The following is a 19,344-nucleotide window of genomic DNA, read 5'->3' on the forward strand; positions in this document are numbered from 1 at the left end:
ATTTTAGCTCCTCAATATTATAGCCTGCTTACTATTAAGGGCCAAATTCTACAACACTTACTCAAGAACCTCTTACGCAGTAAGATCTGTTGACTCCAATGGAATCGTTGCCTCACTAAGTGGTACTCAGTGTGAGAAAAGTTTGCATTATCAAGCACTTAGCCTGTGCCCAAATGCATTTCTGAAAGAGCCTGCAAAGCCCCACAGTCCTCATTCTTGCCTCAACCAGTTAAAAAAACCCAAAAGAATGCAGGTCAGACTACCTACGAAAGTCTCCTCAAAGAGTAGAAGTGAATCTTTTTTTCTTTTATGTTTCTTGTCGAATAACAGCTGAAGTCTCTGAAAACTGCACATAGATTATTGGTATCTGAACCCACTTTTGCAATACAAGTTTGCATCTGGAGCATGATACAATATCTTATCCCAGCCAAGATAACAACAACTTTGGAGAATCTATAATAATACTGGAATTTGTGGGCTTTCTACAATGAATTGTCTGATCCATGTTATTTTCTTGGAGTAAGCTATGAATATGTGGAAAGATTGCATAAATCAGACCTTTGAATTAAATGTCTTCAAAATAAACCAAGAGTAATCTTGGAAACTGACCTGTGGCCGTGGCAGGGAGACAACTCAGAACTACACTGGTTTCTATTTTTCTAGGGATGTCATAAAATATCACCTCAGATGAGCTGAGCTTCTGTGCAAATCATGCCAAGTAGGGAAAGAAGTTACAGATTATGATTTTTGCAGATTAGTATCTAACCCACTGCCACTGAAAGAGAAATTTTTTGTACATAGAGGCATACTCCTCTCTCTCCCTCTCCAATGCAATTTAATTTTTTCCCCACAGTAGTAATCTCATTCTGAGCAAACCATGTATTGGAAATATAGGAACAGTATTTTTTCCGTTATTGCCAAAAATAATCTTATATGCATAGTAGCCACCTTGCACTGTGAAGTGTGAACCATAGTTCAGAAACATGTCTGAATGAAGGAAGATAAAACTTAAAAACACATCATGAGAAGTGACAAAGCTGTAGATCTCAGCTGTCAGGAAGATTCAGGAAGCTGCTACAGACTCTTGCATGCCAATGGCTGGTGCACTTTATATTATCTACATGCACAATTTACGTATAGCCTACTTTTATCTCCTGCTCTATACTGGTGTGAAATATTTTCCATTCACAACACAATCTTTGAACTTTTCTGCTCTCTTGTTGTTTGATTTTAATTTGGCCCACTTCTTTCTGTTGAGGTTTGTCCTCAAAAGGTTTCTGGGCTGGTAGATTTTCTAGCCTCAGGCCTCACCATTGTCAATTTGAATGTTACTTGTAACTGAACTTGTTTCACAGTTATGGGTAATTTCCATTGTAGCCCTCAGTTGTGTATCATGTGGTTGGACCCATTTGGGTCTTCATTTGAGAATGAATGTTCTTTGATAGTTCATAGTAAACAACAGTTGCAGCAGTAAAGTTGTCCTTTTACTTCTAGTATGTGAGACCTTGCCGCTACTCTTTTCATGCATGTCCCTGGCCTTGATCTTTTGTCCCTGTCCTTCGGTAATAGTTATGCTCTCCCTGGAAAAAGAAAAAGAGTACTTGTGGCACCTTAGAGATGAACAAATTTAAGGTGCCACAAGTCCTCCTTTTCTTTTTGCGGATACAGACTAACACGGCTGCTACTCTGAAGCTCTTGCTGGAGTTCAGGGAATTATCGGATACCACTTTCACTGTAGTATTTGACTTGCCGTCATCATTTTTTTTTCTGCCACCTTTTCCACTAGTAGTGACTTCAAAAGTTTATGGCTGTAGGCAACAGAGAGAATGTGCAACATGACCTGAAACAATGTGCTGGGCTCTCTGCTCATGCTTCCTGTTGGTGTATTTCCTCAGTCCAAAAATGTTAAGAGACTTGAGAGAGAACAGATGGCAAAATATGGAATTCTGCAACCAGGTGACCTTTAACTTTTTGCTTCTCGATACAGCTAGCCAGATCTGTGCTCCTGCCTGTGCTGAAGGGATAGAGGGATGGATGCCTGAAGCCATGTACTAAGTCTACTAACAGTTGTAGCTGCCCCAGTTCTAGCACGTAGAACCTTGCTATCCCAAACTGCTCTGTAGATCCCTTCATAGGTAGTATGGCGTAGTGGCTTGTGGTCATCCCTCCCCAACAAGCTTGGAGGGAGGCCACTCTGCCTCACTACATCCCACAGCAGATAGTCAATTATTAGGCTAGGGCCCTGGCCCCTTGGGCAGGGCTGAACACCATTCAGTCTATAGCCCAAGCCTCCTTGTGGGGCAGACAGTAATGTATACGACTGGGGCTCTGAACCTCTGGGCAGAGAAGAACAATGAGCAGTCTTTAGCCCACAGCCTCCTGGCCAGGGCAGACAGCAAACCCAGTCACGGCTCTGACCCTCTGGGCGGGGTAAATCAATTGGCAGTCCTTAGCCCAGCCTTTTGGCTAGAGCAGACAGCAGTCAGGCACAGACCTTCAGGCTAGGGTGAGTAGACGGCCACACCAGGGGTGGGGTCAGTGGCAGAGGGACCCAGGCCCACCCTACTCTACAAGGTCCCAGCCCAGGGCCCTAACAGTGGAAGGTGGTCTTGCCACTGGGTCAGCAGGGCTCCTACTGAAACACGCTGACTCGTATTGCAACAGCACAACCGGACTAATATCTGGGCTGCTTCCTACCACAATCCATTGGCATGGGTCCATTGTCTGCAAGTCCTCAATCTCCTCTGGGTAAACAGCGGACGGCAGTCCCAGCAGCTCTGCTCCACCGTCGGTCTCCTTTGGGGTCAAGACACTATGTGGCTTGGTAACAGGGCCGGAGTTCTGCAGCGAGGCGGAGATGTCTGCCTCTTTCCCTGTCTCCAGGCCCTGGAAATCTATGGCTTCCTTGAGGAAGAATGCTGCCCAGCACTCTCTTACATGGGTTTCCCCTCCAATGAGGCAACACCAAACCCTCAGTGAGGATCAGTTATTAGGAAGGGTATAGAAGCCTGGATCTTTTAGGAACTTGTACAGGGAGCTGTGAGGACGTACTGAATTGAATTTCTTCAGGTATTTTGAGATCAGCAGGTTTATTAGCCTCAAGTCCCTGCCCATTGAGCAGGAGGGAAGATGTACCAGTTACAATGGCATGGGAACTCCTTGGGACAAGAATTGGAAAATCCACACAGGGCAAGATATAGCCTTTGGCATTAAGGTGAGTGATCTGGACCACAGTCTTATGAGCAGATATATCTGTATTTCATGACATCCAGCTCCATACTGTCTGATTGTTTGCAGTAACCCTATCACATTCCTCCTTTACATTTTAAAATTATATTGACAGTTCTGAAGATATTTTGAATTTTTAAATAAATTTCAGTGAATCCAGTGCTCCATCCATAGGATTATCTAATATTACACAAAGGGTTTACGACCAATTTCTTATTTCAACATATTTCAGTTAAAACCTTTGATATGCTCTAGGAATTATTTTGGGGCGTTCTATGGCCTATGCTATACAGGAGGTCAAATGAGATGGTCACAATGGTCACTTCTGGCCCTAGAATGTATTAAATCTATGAGTCAAGTCCTGAAGTCCTTACTTAGGCCAAAGATTTATTGAAGCCTACAACATTTTGCCTGAGCTAGGACTGAGTATAATCTGAATAAGGACTGCACGATTTGGCCTCCACATATCCAAGAATTTTTGCAAATCAAATTAAACTTCCAAACCAAATAAGAAGTTATAGTTAACTGGAATAATCTCATGTTGCCTATGTCTTTTGACTGAGCACTGGTATACAGTCTTGCCTGAAATGAGTTGGACAATCTGGTAGTATCTCCAGAATATTGTTTGAAAAACAGAACCGAAGAGATGTCTGGAATCGGCCCATAGGAACATCACGCTGCAGTCAGTGAAATATGCCATGTTAGATTTTTCATTGGAACTCTCTACTTTGTCCAAACCTTTGCAGATAAAATGGTGAGATTCTGAATGAGTGCTGAGGATGTAATCCTATCATTAAAATATTTAGACATCTGTGTTGGGAATATTATAGCCCTTTGGAGAGAAATTCAAAACATAGAAGAGCAAGATTCTGTGTTCTACAACTAAATGAACATCCCAGTTTTATTTTGCTGGTTGGTGCATTTTCTGTTATTTGCCAATGATGAACACTAAAATTTTCCACCTTAATTAATTGGGGGCCACAATTTAAAAAAGAAATCTGAGCCTACAGTTCAATAGAGATTTCAGAGTTTAGACACCTGAATAAGTGCCTTCATTTTTTTCAAGTGCTGAGCACCCAGCAGCTCTCATTGACTTCAGTGGGTGCTGCTGCGTGCTCAGCATATTTGAAAATCAGGCAGTGGATTTGCAATTAATGTTGCATTCTAGTCGTGGGGATAAGGAACAACTTACCAGCTTTAAATACAAGAATATGCAAAATACATTGCTATTGGGCCACCGTTTATTGAATGTGTTGAGACCAATGCATACGCTAATACCTATGTTTTTTGTTTCATATGGATGTGATATTGCAATGCCCCAACTTGGTTTGCCTACCTGTACACTTCATATGCTGTGTTGTATTTATTTCACCACGTTATCCTCTCTATATTTGTCCCGTATGCTTATTTCAGTATTTACTAATGCTAGCGCATTCTTCACAACCTGCCTAATTTGTGATTTCTATAAATCAGATATGTTTTAAAATAATTTCACAGTCAGTCTTCATCAGTGACTCAAACATATGAGTGTTGAAAACAATATTAAAGAAGACGAGCCAGAGGTGAGTTAAACAATATTAAAGAAGACCTCACCCGTGCTAGGGGAGGTCCCAGAAAAGGGAGGGGTCCAGTGCAGAAGGGCAATGGATGGGGTCAGCCTGGCGCTGGCGTGTTCTGGAGGCGCAAGGACGCTGGCGGCCGGTGCAGTGGCAGGTGAGCAAGAAATACAATGCGCACTTTCTGCTGGTGAGTGTGGGCCCAACCTCCGCTGCCAGTGCCAGGCACCCCAGGCCCCCCTAGTTTCCCCCCCCCCCACCGGGCCAGCCTAGCACCTCCCAGGCCCCCCTAGTTCCCCCCCCCCCCACCGGGGCCGGCCTAGTGTCCCCCGCACAACACACACACACTCTGAAGCATGGGGACCCCCAAAGCACAGTGCCCGAAGTGGTCACCCCGATTTACCATACCAAAGGGATGGCTCTGACTGGAGCTAATGCCAAACACAGACAAAGCCTTAGGAACACACTATCATCGCTGCCAAAAAAGATAGTACAAAGAGCTCCATCTTCACCCCAGATCTGTATCAATATTGTGTAGATAAAGAAAGAAAAGATTGGAGAGGGTTCAAAGAAGAGCCCAAGAATGATTAAAGGATTGAAAAACTCTTCTATATTAAGTCAAATGAGCTCAAAGAAGGTTAAGGGGTAACTTGATCACAGTCTATAAGTACCTACAGGGCAACAGGTAATATTTTTATTGGATCAACTTCAGTTGGTGAGAGAGGCAAGCGTTCAAGCTACACAGAGCTTTTGTTCAGGTCTTTAATATCCCGAGACCAACATGGCTACAACTACAGTACAGGCCCATTTACGCACAAATCCGCTTAACGTGTGGTAGGGCCATGCCTCCCAGTGCTACCTTTTTAACACATGAGACTTGTTAACATGCCGTACAGGAACTTGCTATGTCACGCTACAGATTTGCGCACTAACTCACTGACATAGAAATCGACAGGAAGTGCAGAGCAAAAATGTGTTGTACGTCTTTACCAATATCTGTAAAGACATATCACGCAGGCTTAGTCATTGTCACGCTAGATATATATTAGTTATACAGTAATATATATACTACATTAGAAAATTTTAACCGTAGGCCTCATATAATGGCAGAGGGCAAGCGTCCGCGTTCCTACACTGTAGAAGAAAAGCTAGCTGCAACAGATCGAGTAAATAGCGGAGAAACCCAGGCCAAAGTTTCAAAAGATATTGGGATTGCCGAATCCACTCTCCGAGGATGGCTAAAAAATTAACCTAAACTGAATGGCTTTGTATAAAATATTGATTCTGCCACAGGTCTTAAGTGAAAATGTGTGCGCTATTCAGCAAAACCCACAGACAAAGCCATGCGCATGTGGTTTGCTCAGGAAAGGCTGAAAGGAATGCCGCTAAGTGGGCCAATTCTTCAAGCTCAAGCGATAAAATTTGGAAATTTAACGGGGGATGAATCATTCCAAGCCAGCAAAGGGTTTATAAGTCATTTTAAAAAGTGTCATGGCATAGCACAGGTTAGGAGAAAGCCAATCAGCCGATGAATCGGCCGCGAATGTTATAATTGTGATGAAACAGCTTGATTTGCAAAACTGCTACCTGATAAGACTTTAGCCTTTAATTACAAGACACAGAAAACAGCTGGATTTAAAAAGATAAAAGATCGTGTGACTCTTCTTTTTTATAGTAATAAGACAGGCAGCCATAAGCTTGTCCCTCTTCTCATTGGCCACTTTCATAACCCTTGCTGCTTTAATCACCTCAGTAGAGCCAAACTGCCAGTAATATATGTTGACAGCAAAAATACTTGGATGACAAGACACATTTTCGACGACTGGTTCCACAACAGCTTTGTTCCAGCTGTTTGTAAGCATCTGCAGTCGAAGAAACTCGAAGCCAAAGCACTTTTGCTTCTTGACAATCGTCCAGCCCATCCTCCAGCTGAATCAGTGGTATCGAGTGATGGAAAAATTGAAGTGCTATACCTACCATTCAACACAACATCCAAAATTCAACCTTTAGACCAGGGCATTATTCAGAATTTTAAAAACAATTATTGATGGGAGCTGATTTTGGCGATCGTGTCATGCACGTCTTCAGGCATTTCTGAATTCCTGAAACAGTTAAACATGAAGGAAATTATTTATTAGATTAAAAAAGCTTGGGACGGAGTAAAACAAAAGGTTTCAGAGTAACAGCCGTGTTAGTCTGTCTTTGCAAAAAGAAAAGGAGTACTTGTGGCACCTTAGAGACTAACCAATTTATTTGAGCATGAGCTTTCGTGAGCTACAGCTCACTTCATCGGATTGAAAACTGCTGGATGAAGGCTCTTGGTGATTCCTTTTTTTCAAAGACGGCTCAGACTCTGAAAACTCCAGCAGTGGCACTGATTCAGAGCCAGATTTTGAAGGATTTTCGGAAGAAGACATCCTACAAACATGCACGCAGACAAAAAGAGGATAAAAATAAACTTCTCTTTCAAATGATAAAAGATTTTAGTTTGGATACGTCACCGGAAATCATCACCAAGGGGCTGGAGACGGACGAAGATTGTCCGACTTCAGAATTTCTGTCCGAGGAAGAAATATTAAAGGGCTGCGAGGCTATGTTAGATCGTGAAAGTGATGGCTAGGATGTTGTTGAAAAGGTCAAATTTTCCCCCACAGAAGCCCTTAGTACTGTAGAAACTGTTGTAAGACTTGTGGAGGAGCAAAATGCGGAAAATATCGAAATCATTCATCTGCGGCGAATGACAGACTTCATAAGAAAGAAAAAAAATGCAAGCCAGAAAGAGTGGAAAATAATGGCGTTTTTTCCTAAGTGAGTCAGACACTTTTTTCAGTGTGGCCCTCTCAACCCGCAGTTCGTTAACACGCGATCATGATGGCTTGACTCCTGACATCTGTGCATAAACGGGTCTGCACTGTATACTGCATACATGGCGACAGATATTTGGTAATAGAAATTCTTCAGTCTAGCAGACCAAGGTATAACAAGCTCCAATGGCCGGAAGTTGATGCTTGACAGATTCAGACTAGTAAGGTGCAAATGTAATGGTAAGGTTATATTAACCACTGGAACAACTTATCAAGGGCTATGGTGGATTCTCCATCACTGGAAATTTAGACACATCCAATCTTGAGTTCAAAAAGATATGCTCTACTTCCAATAGGAGTAGATTCAGGAAAGTCCTGTGTTATACAGTAGGTCACTCTAGATGACCACAATGACCCCGTTGGGCCTTAGAAGCTATGAATATAATGGGCATTTTCACTGTTCATTTTGCAGCAAGTAACATAGTACTGGGCTGGTTAGTTAAATAACCTACAGATCGACAGAGGGGAATGAAAACTTCAAGCTGAAGCCTGATCTTATCAGCTATAAGAATAGGAAATAAAGTGAGGGGGAAAAGGTGTTGATGCTGCCTTATTTTTATAATGCTAACAGAGTACTAGGAACTGTACAGAGAGGAGACAAGATCTCTGCTGCAGTTTATAGTCTAGCCTGATCATAATATTCGGCAAACACAAAGATGGTATCAACTGATTTTGTACCACAGAAAAGCAGCAGGTTTCAGAGGTCCTTGTGTATTAGATGATGGTCCTGAAAGATCTTAAAGGTGACCTGTGTAAAGGTGACCTGTTTATGCACTCGTGTGTGAGATTTAAAATCATGTTACCCAACATGATTTCTCTTTTCACCATCTAGAGAGACACCCTTTTAAGACTAGTCATGACGTTGGCTGTAGAAGTAGACGCTCTGTGGTATCAGCATTTGGGCAGAGTTCGGCCAACGTAAGCGGTTTCAATAGACTCCTCTTGGCTCACCTTGTTTACCTGCATCATTGTCAAAGATTTTGATGCATAGATAACTAATCCTAATGAAGATGTATTTATAGGGCTTCAGTTTCTTGGACTTTGTTAATTTCATTTTTGGGTGTATTTTTAGCAATTTTTGACTTGTGTTGCTTTCTAAAAATTTTTTTTCCCAGGGTTTCCTTGCATATACTGTAATGAGTAATACATGAGAATGGCCATACTGGGTCAGACCAAAGGTTCATCTAGCCCAGTATCCTGTCTTCCGACAGTGGCCGATGCCAGGTGCCCCAGAGGGAATGAACAGGTAATCATTAAGTGATCTATTCCCTGTTGCTCATTACCAGCTTCTGGCAAACAGAGGCTATGGACACCATCCCTACCCGTCCTGGCTAATAACCATGGATGGATCTATCCTCCATGAATTTATCTAGTTCAGGGGTTCTCAAACTGGGGGTCGGGACCCCTCAAGGGGTCTCGAGGTTATTACATGGGGGGGTCGCAAGCTGTCAGCCTCCACCCCAAACCCCACTTTTCCTCCAGCATTTATAATGGTGATATATAAAAATGTGTTTTTAATTTATTGGGAGGGGGGGTGTCACACTCAGAGACTTGCTATGTGAAAGGGGTCACTAGTATAAAAGTTTGAGAACCACTGATCCAGTTCTTTTTTGAACCCTGTTATATAGTCTTGGCCTTCACAACATCCTCTGGCAAAGAGTTCCACAGGTTGACTGTGTGTTATGTGAAGAAATACTTCCTTTTGTTTGTTTTAAACCTGCTGCCTATCAATTTCATTTGGTGACCCCCTAGTTCTTGTGTTATGAGAAGGAAGGAATAAACTTCTTTATTTACTTTCTCCACACCAGTCATGTTTTTATAGACCTCAATCATATCCCCCCCTTAGTAGTTTCCAAGCTAAAAAGTCCCAGTCTTAATCTCTCCTCATATGGAAGCCATTCCATACCCCTAATAATTTTTCTTGCCCTTTTCTGAAACTTTCCCAATTCCAATATATTTTCTGAGAGGGAATGACCACATCTGCATGCAGTATTCAATACGTGGGTGTACCATGGATTTATATAGAGGCAATATGATATTTTCTGTCTTATTATCTATCCCTTTCTTAATGCCCAACATTCTGTTCACTTTTTTGGCTGCCGCTGCACATTAAGCGGACATTTTCAGAGAACTATCCACAATAACTCCAAGATCTATTTTACACATTCATTACGGTAACATATCTTTGTAATATTCCCTAGTGCATTTTGTCATAGTACTATTTCAAACAGCACTACGGTAAATATACTAGAGAAACCTTCCTGTGTACGAGCAAGGTCTACACAGACCAATTAATTCACAACACTTTAGAAACCAGGCTGACTATTGAGTCTGCATTACTGTAGACAAGCTCTTAGATACAGGTACTGTAACTATTTCTAGTGTTTATGGTTAAAACTGAAAATCAGATGCCCCATGCATTTATCACGAGAGGCTAAGAACGTATGATTTTTTTCCAGCTCTAAGTGCATTACTTTTAATTAAATCTGCATGTTTTCCCTCAGAGTCACACTGTATTCCGATAGGTTTTGCTCTCTCTGTGAGATTGTCAAGTCAGATGGGTTTAGTATGGACTTTCCCCCGGTATGTGTTTAAATCTTTACTTCTATTCAAAAAAAATTTTTTTTGAATAAGGGGTCAAACTCAGCAGTAGCTTTTACTCAAGATTTGTCTGTTTTCATGCTGTGCTGGTTTTCAGAAGTTTTGAAAGTGAGTTACCTACATATGTATAGGGCCCAAATCTGGATATCCACACATCCTGAGGTCCCTTCCAACCCTGGTATTCTATGAATCTATGATCAGATGAGGAAACAAATTTTGTACCTAGAGCCCTGCAATCTGTGGCTATCCGCATCCACAAATCATTTTTGTGGATACAAATTTTGTATCCGCTCAGGGATCTACATGTGGATTTTGCTTCTGCATCAATGCTGACATTTAGGTTCACCTCTCCTTGCTCTCTAGGCGTTTCAGGTGGTATTTACATTTTTTTGTCATAGAATCATAGAATACCAGGGTTGGAAGGGACCTCAGGAGGTCATCTAGTCCAACCCCCTGCTCAAAGCAGGACCAATCCCCAATTTTTGGCCCAGATCCCAAATGACCCCCTCAAGGATTGAACTCACAACCCTGGGTTTAGCAGGCCAATGCTCAAACCACTGAGCTATTCCTCCCCGCAAACACAAGACAATCCACCAGGGCCTTCCAGATCCTTAAAAATGGGCATGATGCCTTTGTGAAATAGTTCCTGTGCATTGTTTATTTGAAACTGACCTTACTTAAATTATATGTTCCTAATAATTCATTGGCTGATATAATTCTTTAGGGAATGGAATTTGGCAACAGCTACCGTTCGCAACTTTCACTGACAGACAGCAAACCTCTGAGATGGACTGACATTTCAGCTACTTTGGAAATTTGGAAACATTTCCCGCTCACACCTTTTAAATTCCTAGATCAAGGCATAAAGATTAAAGCTACCAATCAGATTTTCAAGGTAGTATTTCTATTTTCTTTGTACATAAATATAAATCTAGTTCTTAGTCTTTCATACTACTACAACTTCAATTTTGTTTCCTCCAGGGTGAATCTAGTTTGTTTTGTTACAAACACAGGTATATTTCCCACCTTTTATTTGATTTCAGGATTTTTTTAAAACTTATTTTCAATACAATGTATAGTAAGTTCTCTTGCTGACATGAATGTCTGTCTTCACACTGTTAAAAGTACATCATGCTCTGTACGGTAATTGCAAAGCAATTAAGAGCAACTGGAAAGTTTTTGCACTCTTGTCCCCTTGGACTTCTAGCTGCAAGCTACAGAGTATGTTATGTGTTGCCTTCAGGTCTAGATTTAACTTTTTGATACCCCAGAACCTGAGTTTAGTCTGGTACTTAATGCTAAAAGCAACCACATCTAGCCTTTTGCACAACCTGCCCTTCTAAAAGAACAAAACAAAGGTATTTGTCATCTACGAGTTGACAGTGGCAATGGTAGAGATGGATTTCTTGAGGCAGACAGTAGGGACCCCCTACATTTTAAATTATTGCAAATAGACCCTGCTGGAATACTACATCAAGTGTCCTTTGGTACTTATGCATTTCAACTTGGAATTTCCCCCAGGGTACTCTCTCCTCCCCCCTCCCCGCCATGGGTTGTAGAAAACCACAAACTTACTGGTCTCTGTGTTAGTTTGCCTACTTCCCTTTTATGGCAATATCTACCTTTTCTGTCTATTAGCTGCTCCAGGAAGTCAGCGATGTCAATCACATGCTCAGTCCTTTTGACCATAACTAGACCAACTATCCTCAGGTATTTGTTAGATGTGTGTATTCACACACAGGAGTAGTTTGAGGAAGCATGCAGCAAAGCCCCTCTAGACATTACTTTATCATGTGTAACAAATGTGAGGGCATTTGCAAGAGCTAGAGGTACATGAAATTCAATTTAGAACAGTCTGTACTAAATTCTGACAACTGACCTTTCAAATCATATCCAACGTTGATGTTTTCTATAGGTCCACCTTTCACTGAATTTCTTCTTTGTTGAACAGATTTTTGTCCTTCATATACTTGCTAATTTATTTTCTATCCTACTCAATTCTTCCTTCTGTAGTAAGTGTTCATTTTTCTAATGTTTGTGAAAAATCTAAAAATTAAAATCCAAATATGAGGTTATAACAAAATTGGTTCATTGTCTTGCATGGTTCAACAGAAGTTAAACAAACAAATCTGATATAAGCAGCAAACCTAAAAATAGTCAGCTCTACGGTATGACTGCAGGGACAATTCATGTTGTACTATGTATGTACACAGAGTAATCTGGAATAGGCAAGTATTTGATTAAGACATAATAGTAACACCTTTAAAACTAATAGAGTAAAGAATGCAAGAGCTTCAAAGTAACACAGTGGTTGGTAACTTTTCAAATGTATTAGAGATTTGATTACACTTTAATTAGTAAATATTAATGCTATATGTATTCTATTCTCCAGCAACAATACTTAAATTCTGATGTACTGTTCTGAGCAGCCCCAAAAGACAATGGAAAAAACATGTCAGCAGTTTAATTTCATGATCGTTTTAATCAGGTAATTGCAGAAAAACATTGAAACTGTTGTATGATATTATCTGATGTCAACTTACAAGTGAATGATGTAACAAAAGTTACAAACTTATATATGCATATTTACATTATATACTCAAAAGTAACAAGCTATATTCTTATACATAGAAGAAATACATCTATGACATGAGTTAAACTAAATCATACATCATTTAGTAGAAAGAAATAGCTGTTAAGATTTTAATGGAAATAATATACAAGTGAGGCACTTTTTGAGGTCGTTAGGGTGGAAAGCAAATGGCACTAAGCAAAAGAAGAGGCAGTGTTCACAAATGAAAATCTATGTACAGATTACACTGTAACTTCAAATACAACTGTTTCTCCACTAGGTAATGCTTTAGAAATCTCAAAACTAACAACAACTTTTGCAATTTAAGAAGCTTTAAGGAAAAAAATGCTTACGTTTATCAGTGCACCAAAGCATATGGAAGTTTTAACCACTTGGCTGCTGACTAACAGTACCATAAGGCTTCCTCCCACCCAGTAATCCTTATCTTGATATTCCTTTAAAATACCATTTAAAAGTTGTGCATTATTTACAAGTGGGTTTTCAATATTATCCTCTAGTACACATGGAAAGATCATCCAAAAGAGAACAAGTCAGAAATGGGAGTGCTACATTTCAACATGCAAAAAATCAATGCATTCTTTGAAATAGTTTATCCAGAGCATAACTCATGCACTAAGCATCCCTCACTTTGTTCTGGACACTTGTGAATGTTATGCAACCATTTACTGTGCTGTTCAACAAATAATTACTTACCACAGGTTTCTCTGTATTTTGTTTTAACCTTGCTTAGAAGATTATAGGCACCCCACTTCACAACTGTTGGGCTGATGGTGTGCTTGTTCACGGTTGTTTAAAAAAAGCTACCCAAAGAATTAAATTCCTCTATCTACACAAGTGTTTGTACCACCATCTTGGAACTAGTAAAAACCCCAAACAAAGGCAAAAAAACCCAACCCAGTTATTCTTGGAGGTCCACTGGTAGAATACTTTTTTCAGGCACCATTTTAGCCATTATCTTGATTTTAGTGACACATACTTTTATATTTTAGGCCCATCTCATATAATCTATGGTCCATTTTGCAAATGTGTACTCTAGCAAACACTATTATATTTTTAAAGTCAGCTGTAGTGGAAAAATTTAAAAGTTATAAGATCTCAGGAATCAGAGTAAGGATTCTTATTCCCACTTCCAGTTTAGGATAGTTTTTACTAAATTCATACCTCAAACAATGTACTGTTGTATTTAGCTGGCCATTTGTATGGGAATATAGCTACAATACATGATTGGGCTATGTAATCATGCTTACCTTTAGTTTTTCCAATAGGTGGTGCCCAAGTGCTACAGTTGACCTCGTTCCCCAAGAGACTAAATGCTTTCTTTTCATAACTGTAGACTTCAATTTGCCAGGAAAGTGAATCTTCTATGGCCGTTTCCTAAAACTTAGGTCTCCCGTATGGCAGCACAGAGCTCTGTTACAAAGTCACATGACTAAAATTTGACTTCGGACTTTTCAGAAAAAAATTGTATTACGTTTCCCTCTTCCCTTTCAAAAACTTGAGAAAAGATTTCAGAAGGAAAGGTAAACTTCACTTAACACTGCCACAGACAAGGGGTGGGATGCAAGGGACAGTCCCCGAATGGTTTTGCGAAGTGTCTACTTTTGAATACTCAGAAAGTGCCTCCAAAAGTGAATAAGAACCCAAACAGTAGAGAGGGGCGTACCTCTCTGTGCTCTACTGCATCCAACCCATGTGTCAGTGTACATCATGTAATTCTTTTAATCAGTCTTAAATTGGGTGAACTGCTAGAAAGACCCATGGTAAAAAAGATGATAATGGAATTAAGTTTATTTTTTTTAAATAGATCGATTTTTTTAAAAGAGTAAAGGAAAGGATGGGGGCAAAATTTTAGGAGCAAAGTGGTTAAATGCAAACTGAAAATATTACTGCACACATTCAGTAAAAATATTAAAGCATATAAGTTGCATATAAAATACAGTACAGGACCAGGAGTTGCACTATGCTGAATAGTGCTCAGAGGAAATTCTTAAACTCATGTTTTCCTGAAGTATATACACAATACAACTCTACATTATTTTCCTATACAGCCAGCAAGTTCTTTTCTTAGGTTGTTCATACCTCACTCAATCTTGTTAAAAACCTAGCACTTACAAATATTTTTTATTCACAAGGAAAACATTCCCATTTCACTAATGAATAGTTTAAGTAACAGTCTATTCTAGGCAACCAAGTTTATCTGAAAACATGTGAAGCATGAAAATCTTCCAGAGTAGCAGCTTTCAAATATATAAACAGTAAAAACGAGACTTAAGACTGCTGCTACAGTGTCATATTCTTGGACTTAGTTCATCCAATCAATTTTTAGTACAAAACTAGAAGCTCTTTCATAACTTCTACAGTTATCAATATATTTGTCTTCTTTTCAATGTGAAATAATACTTCAAGATGCTCTATGTACACAATGCTGTCAATTCGAGCTGTCATATAAATATAAATGTTTTCTTTAAAAAAAGTATTTTACAGACAGATAGTGTTATATACATTTGTTCAGAATTGGATTCCTGGACTACAGAAGAGAACTAACAAAAACTTTAATATAAGTACGAAAGAAATGTTACATACACCCACACTGGAAAAATGCATAGAAAATTAAGAAGGTAATTTTTTAAAAATCAACTATGCAACTTTTTATAGGAAGAGTGTACAAAGGACATTCTTTCCCACTCCAACGCTATTGGGATATCTTCCTAAATGAACAAATGTCTTTACTTTTGTTAGAATTTTAACATGACATTAAACAAACATTATGAGTGATGTATTTTGTTGTACCATGTAATAAGAGTCATGACAACTTGTTTAAAAATTCTCTAATAGTTAATGTGTTAGAATATTTGACCAATTGCTCTGTAAATTAAACATTTAGTAATACAGTACCATGGCCAATTTTATATATATTTTGTGTGTGCGCACGCACAAATATGCACACGTGCGCACACGCTTTCTCTCTCTCAAAAAAGTTTACTCCAATTTTTCAGGGGTTGTAAATTGTTAATTTTTTTTTAAACACAGAATAATTTTATTCTTGCCAGTTTAAATAAAAAGATTCTACAATGAAAAAAATTTCAATTTTTATTATTAATCTTTCAGTTTAATCATAGTACTTGATAAACAGTTGAACATAATCTTAGTATAACAGACGGATAAATTGAGAACACTGATGACATGCCATTACAACTGCCTTATTGGACCTTTCGCTTTGCGGAACATTTGTAAATGCAATAAAATATTTTTTGGAAGACACCCCAAAAGAAAACAACTTGCTGGCTGAGTAACAGAAAACAACTTCCTTTTTGCTATATTGTTGAAACCAAAGTCATTTATATAGAAAAATAAATGTTGTGTTCTTATGAGAACATTTTAGACAATTACATCTGTGCTTAACAAAAAAAATATTGGTCACTCGAGACTATAATAATTAATATTTTAAATGTTTTTAGAGATTACCAGAATGCATGGATACAACTCAATACAAACTGTAGCTGATGGGAAATAGGACTGAAAATACCGATTTGTCCATCTGGAATAGAAATGCTACTAAATAAACTAATTAAATATTTAAAATACTAACATGGAATGTGACTGTAGATATGATTCATACCTACTATATAACTGGAAAGGGGAAGGAAAGTTTAATATGTAATAATTCGTACCTTACACATTTAGTTAAATATAAACATTTGTTATTTATATATAAAGTTGCTTCCAAAAATCTATTAATAAGTGATTTAGTTGCACTTAAATCAGTTTCATTTCTCATTTGCCAAGTATTAACTTTTCTTAGTCTTAAATCAACTGTCATTAGTGCACTTGTAATTTCCTCTCAAATCATTTGTAATTCTTTTAAGAGCCCCATCACCTAAACCATGAATGTACAAAATGGCAAAAGTTAATCCCTTTTAGTATAACTGTAGTTTATATACTCATTTTATAGCCAATAATAAGAAAAGGCTTCCTTTTCCAAACTCCTTCACAACTTGCAACGAAACACCATGCACTGAAAGGAAATAGTTAGGCATGGCTACTAGCATTTGTAAAATGCTAAGGTCTGACAAGTCTTGCTGCTTCTTCCACATCAGGCTTCTCTTACACGAGATAAGATTTCCTCCTGCTTGCCAAAAGCTTCCACAAATCCAAGACAGATGCTTCCTGGAAACAAAGATTTTCAGCTCTATTCGGCACTAGACTGTTCATCCAGCAGCTTTATGCTTTCCTCCACAGCACCCACACACCTCACCACAGTGATGGCATGCTCTCAAGGGGAGGTAGCAGCACATACATGGGGCAATGAATGACAAAGCTATCAGGGCTAACCATCGTAAGCAGAACTTGTCATCACTAGTGTCACATGAGCAGGGGTCAGAGAAATCTCCTTCAGAGTCTGACATGCAGTGATATAGCATGCTCTCTGCACAAAGCATGCAACTAACTTGGTATATGCATCTTTTAATAGGATCTGGAGCATCCTGACATTTCCCCCTGCCATTCTCTTCATGATTAAATCTCTCCTGGCAGTATACACAGCGAGAACGCTCACCATCCTCTTTCCTTCTTTTTGACTTTTTAAATTTTAATGAGGAAGGCTGTGTTTTAAATACCACAGAACTCTTCGGGTCTTTTAGTGAATTCAGCTTAGTCCCATCCCCACATGGATATAGATAGTCCGATTTTTTATTGTCAGACTTAGAAAACTGTATATTGGAGTCCACCTCATCCCTCTCCAGATCATTTTTCCACATGTCAGGATGTCTGTAGTCTGCATAACGACGTATTAAAATATCACGAGGATTTATTCTAACAATTTCCTCTTCATCCTGAAAGCTGACGTGTCTAATGGATTTCAGTGGGACCTGAAATGGTAAATAGAAGCATCTTGTTAAATTATGTACAGGGACACAGTTAGGTTAGTACTTCAGTTACCATAGGGCACAGAACTTTTCCCCATTGCCAGGAGATAGTGCTTTCAGCTTATATATGACCTAGCACAATCTGCATAACAGACTTTTACAAGGTGTGAGCTCAGCTTATCTTGTGAAGCAGATGATCAAATAACGTACAGGTAATAATGCAAAAGCCACCACCATCCATTCTTGAATAATTTCAAAATACTTTCTAATGGAGTTGTCTCTGCTTACTGAAGCAGTACTTCACAAGAAATGCATTAATGCTTATGGTGGGAGCTCACAGCCAGTTACCACAAAAAGAGTTTTTAGAACACAGCTGGCATCTATAGGAAATTTTGCAAAACCAAGATCAACATAACTTTTTCATAGTTCTATAAAGATTGGCTGGTGATGAGAGCCATCTTTCACTATTAATGAAAATAAGTTTGCTGTAAAGTTTTAGCTTATGAGCAACGATTAAAAGCAAACAATCCTTTCCCATCGCTGCCAACAGCAAACAAGTCCCTCAATTATAGGGGAGGTTAACCTCTGCTGAAATACTTGAGATTCATGAAGATTTAGTTGGCTCCATGGAATAAAGTTCAGAATCAGCCAACCTTGCCAATGGTAAACACACTAATATTGTAGAGCAAGATAGAGAGGGCAATTTTTGAAAAGCTGCAGGGCACAGTCCTCAATCAAAATATAGCAACAGAAATCTAAGGTACTGTAGTGGTGCTGGGTCTTTAATAGCAAGCATATATACCCGACTTCAGCCCAGAATGGGGAGTGGGATAGCAACGAATGCTGGGAAAGGTAGCACTACATAAAATTTTATAGTTCTGTCTTTAGTGCCTCATGGGAACAGTTTGTGCTTTATGCGCTCCACAATGGCCCTAAGAAACACTAGACATAAGGAAAAACCTGGATTGGGGCTCTCCATTAAGGCAGCTAGGGCAGCAGAAAGGACGGGCTGTGGGAAGGACCTGTTAAGAGGCCTAGAGACAAGCAGAAAAGAAGGCAAGGGAACTTTGGGGAGGACTATATTGTTCAAGGTCTGAAGGTATTATATAGAAGGACCTCCATGGAAGAGTGAAGTAAATGAAGGGAAAGGCCTGTGGCAATACAGTGACGGTGTAGGCTTGAGGCCTGGCATTGGCGCCTGCTTGTTCAGGTGTCTCAAACTGGGGATTCCTCTACAGCAACATAGACTTCAGAGGAGGTGGAAGAAATCCCACAGTACACATATGTGATAACTGCTCCCCAGGGAGCATGAAGTTTTATATGCTTTATGAAGTGTTTTAGTATCTACAATAGTTCTATTCTTGTTAGCCACACAAAATATCCAACCTTTCTTTGAATCTTGCTGAATTCTTGACTTCTACAACATCCTGTGCAGGGTGGATTGATTTAAATCAGAGGTGGGCAAACTATGGCCCGCGGGCCACATCCGGCCCGTGGGACCCTCCTGCCCAGCCCCTGAGCTCCCGGCACGGGACACTAGCCCATAGCCCCTTCCCCACTGTTCCCCCTCCCCTGCAGCCTCAGCTCACTGCACCACCAGCGCAATGCTCTGGGTGGTGGGGCTGCGAGCGCCTGGG

General features: G+C 39.7%; 1 protein-coding gene across 1 annotated transcript in view; it reads right to left on the reverse strand.

The window, feature by feature from the left end:
• Window positions 1-12,707: 12,707 nt before the first annotated feature.
• SPRED1 (sprouty related EVH1 domain containing 1) overlaps window positions 12,708-19,344 on the reverse strand; it is a 123,598-nt gene continuing 116,961 nt past the window's right edge. The window contains exon 6 of the mRNA XM_048853958.2: window positions 12,708-17,710. Within this exon, the coding sequence (XP_048709915.1) occupies window positions 17,051-17,710 (660 nt within the window). The 3' untranslated portion in view covers window positions 12,708-17,050. The remainder of the gene's footprint in view (window positions 17,711-19,344) is intronic.

This window comes from Caretta caretta, chromosome 6, assembly GCF_965140235.1.
Source record: "Caretta caretta isolate rCarCar2 chromosome 6, rCarCar1.hap1, whole genome shotgun sequence".
Taxonomy (NCBI): domain Eukaryota; kingdom Metazoa; phylum Chordata; order Testudines; family Cheloniidae; genus Caretta; species Caretta caretta.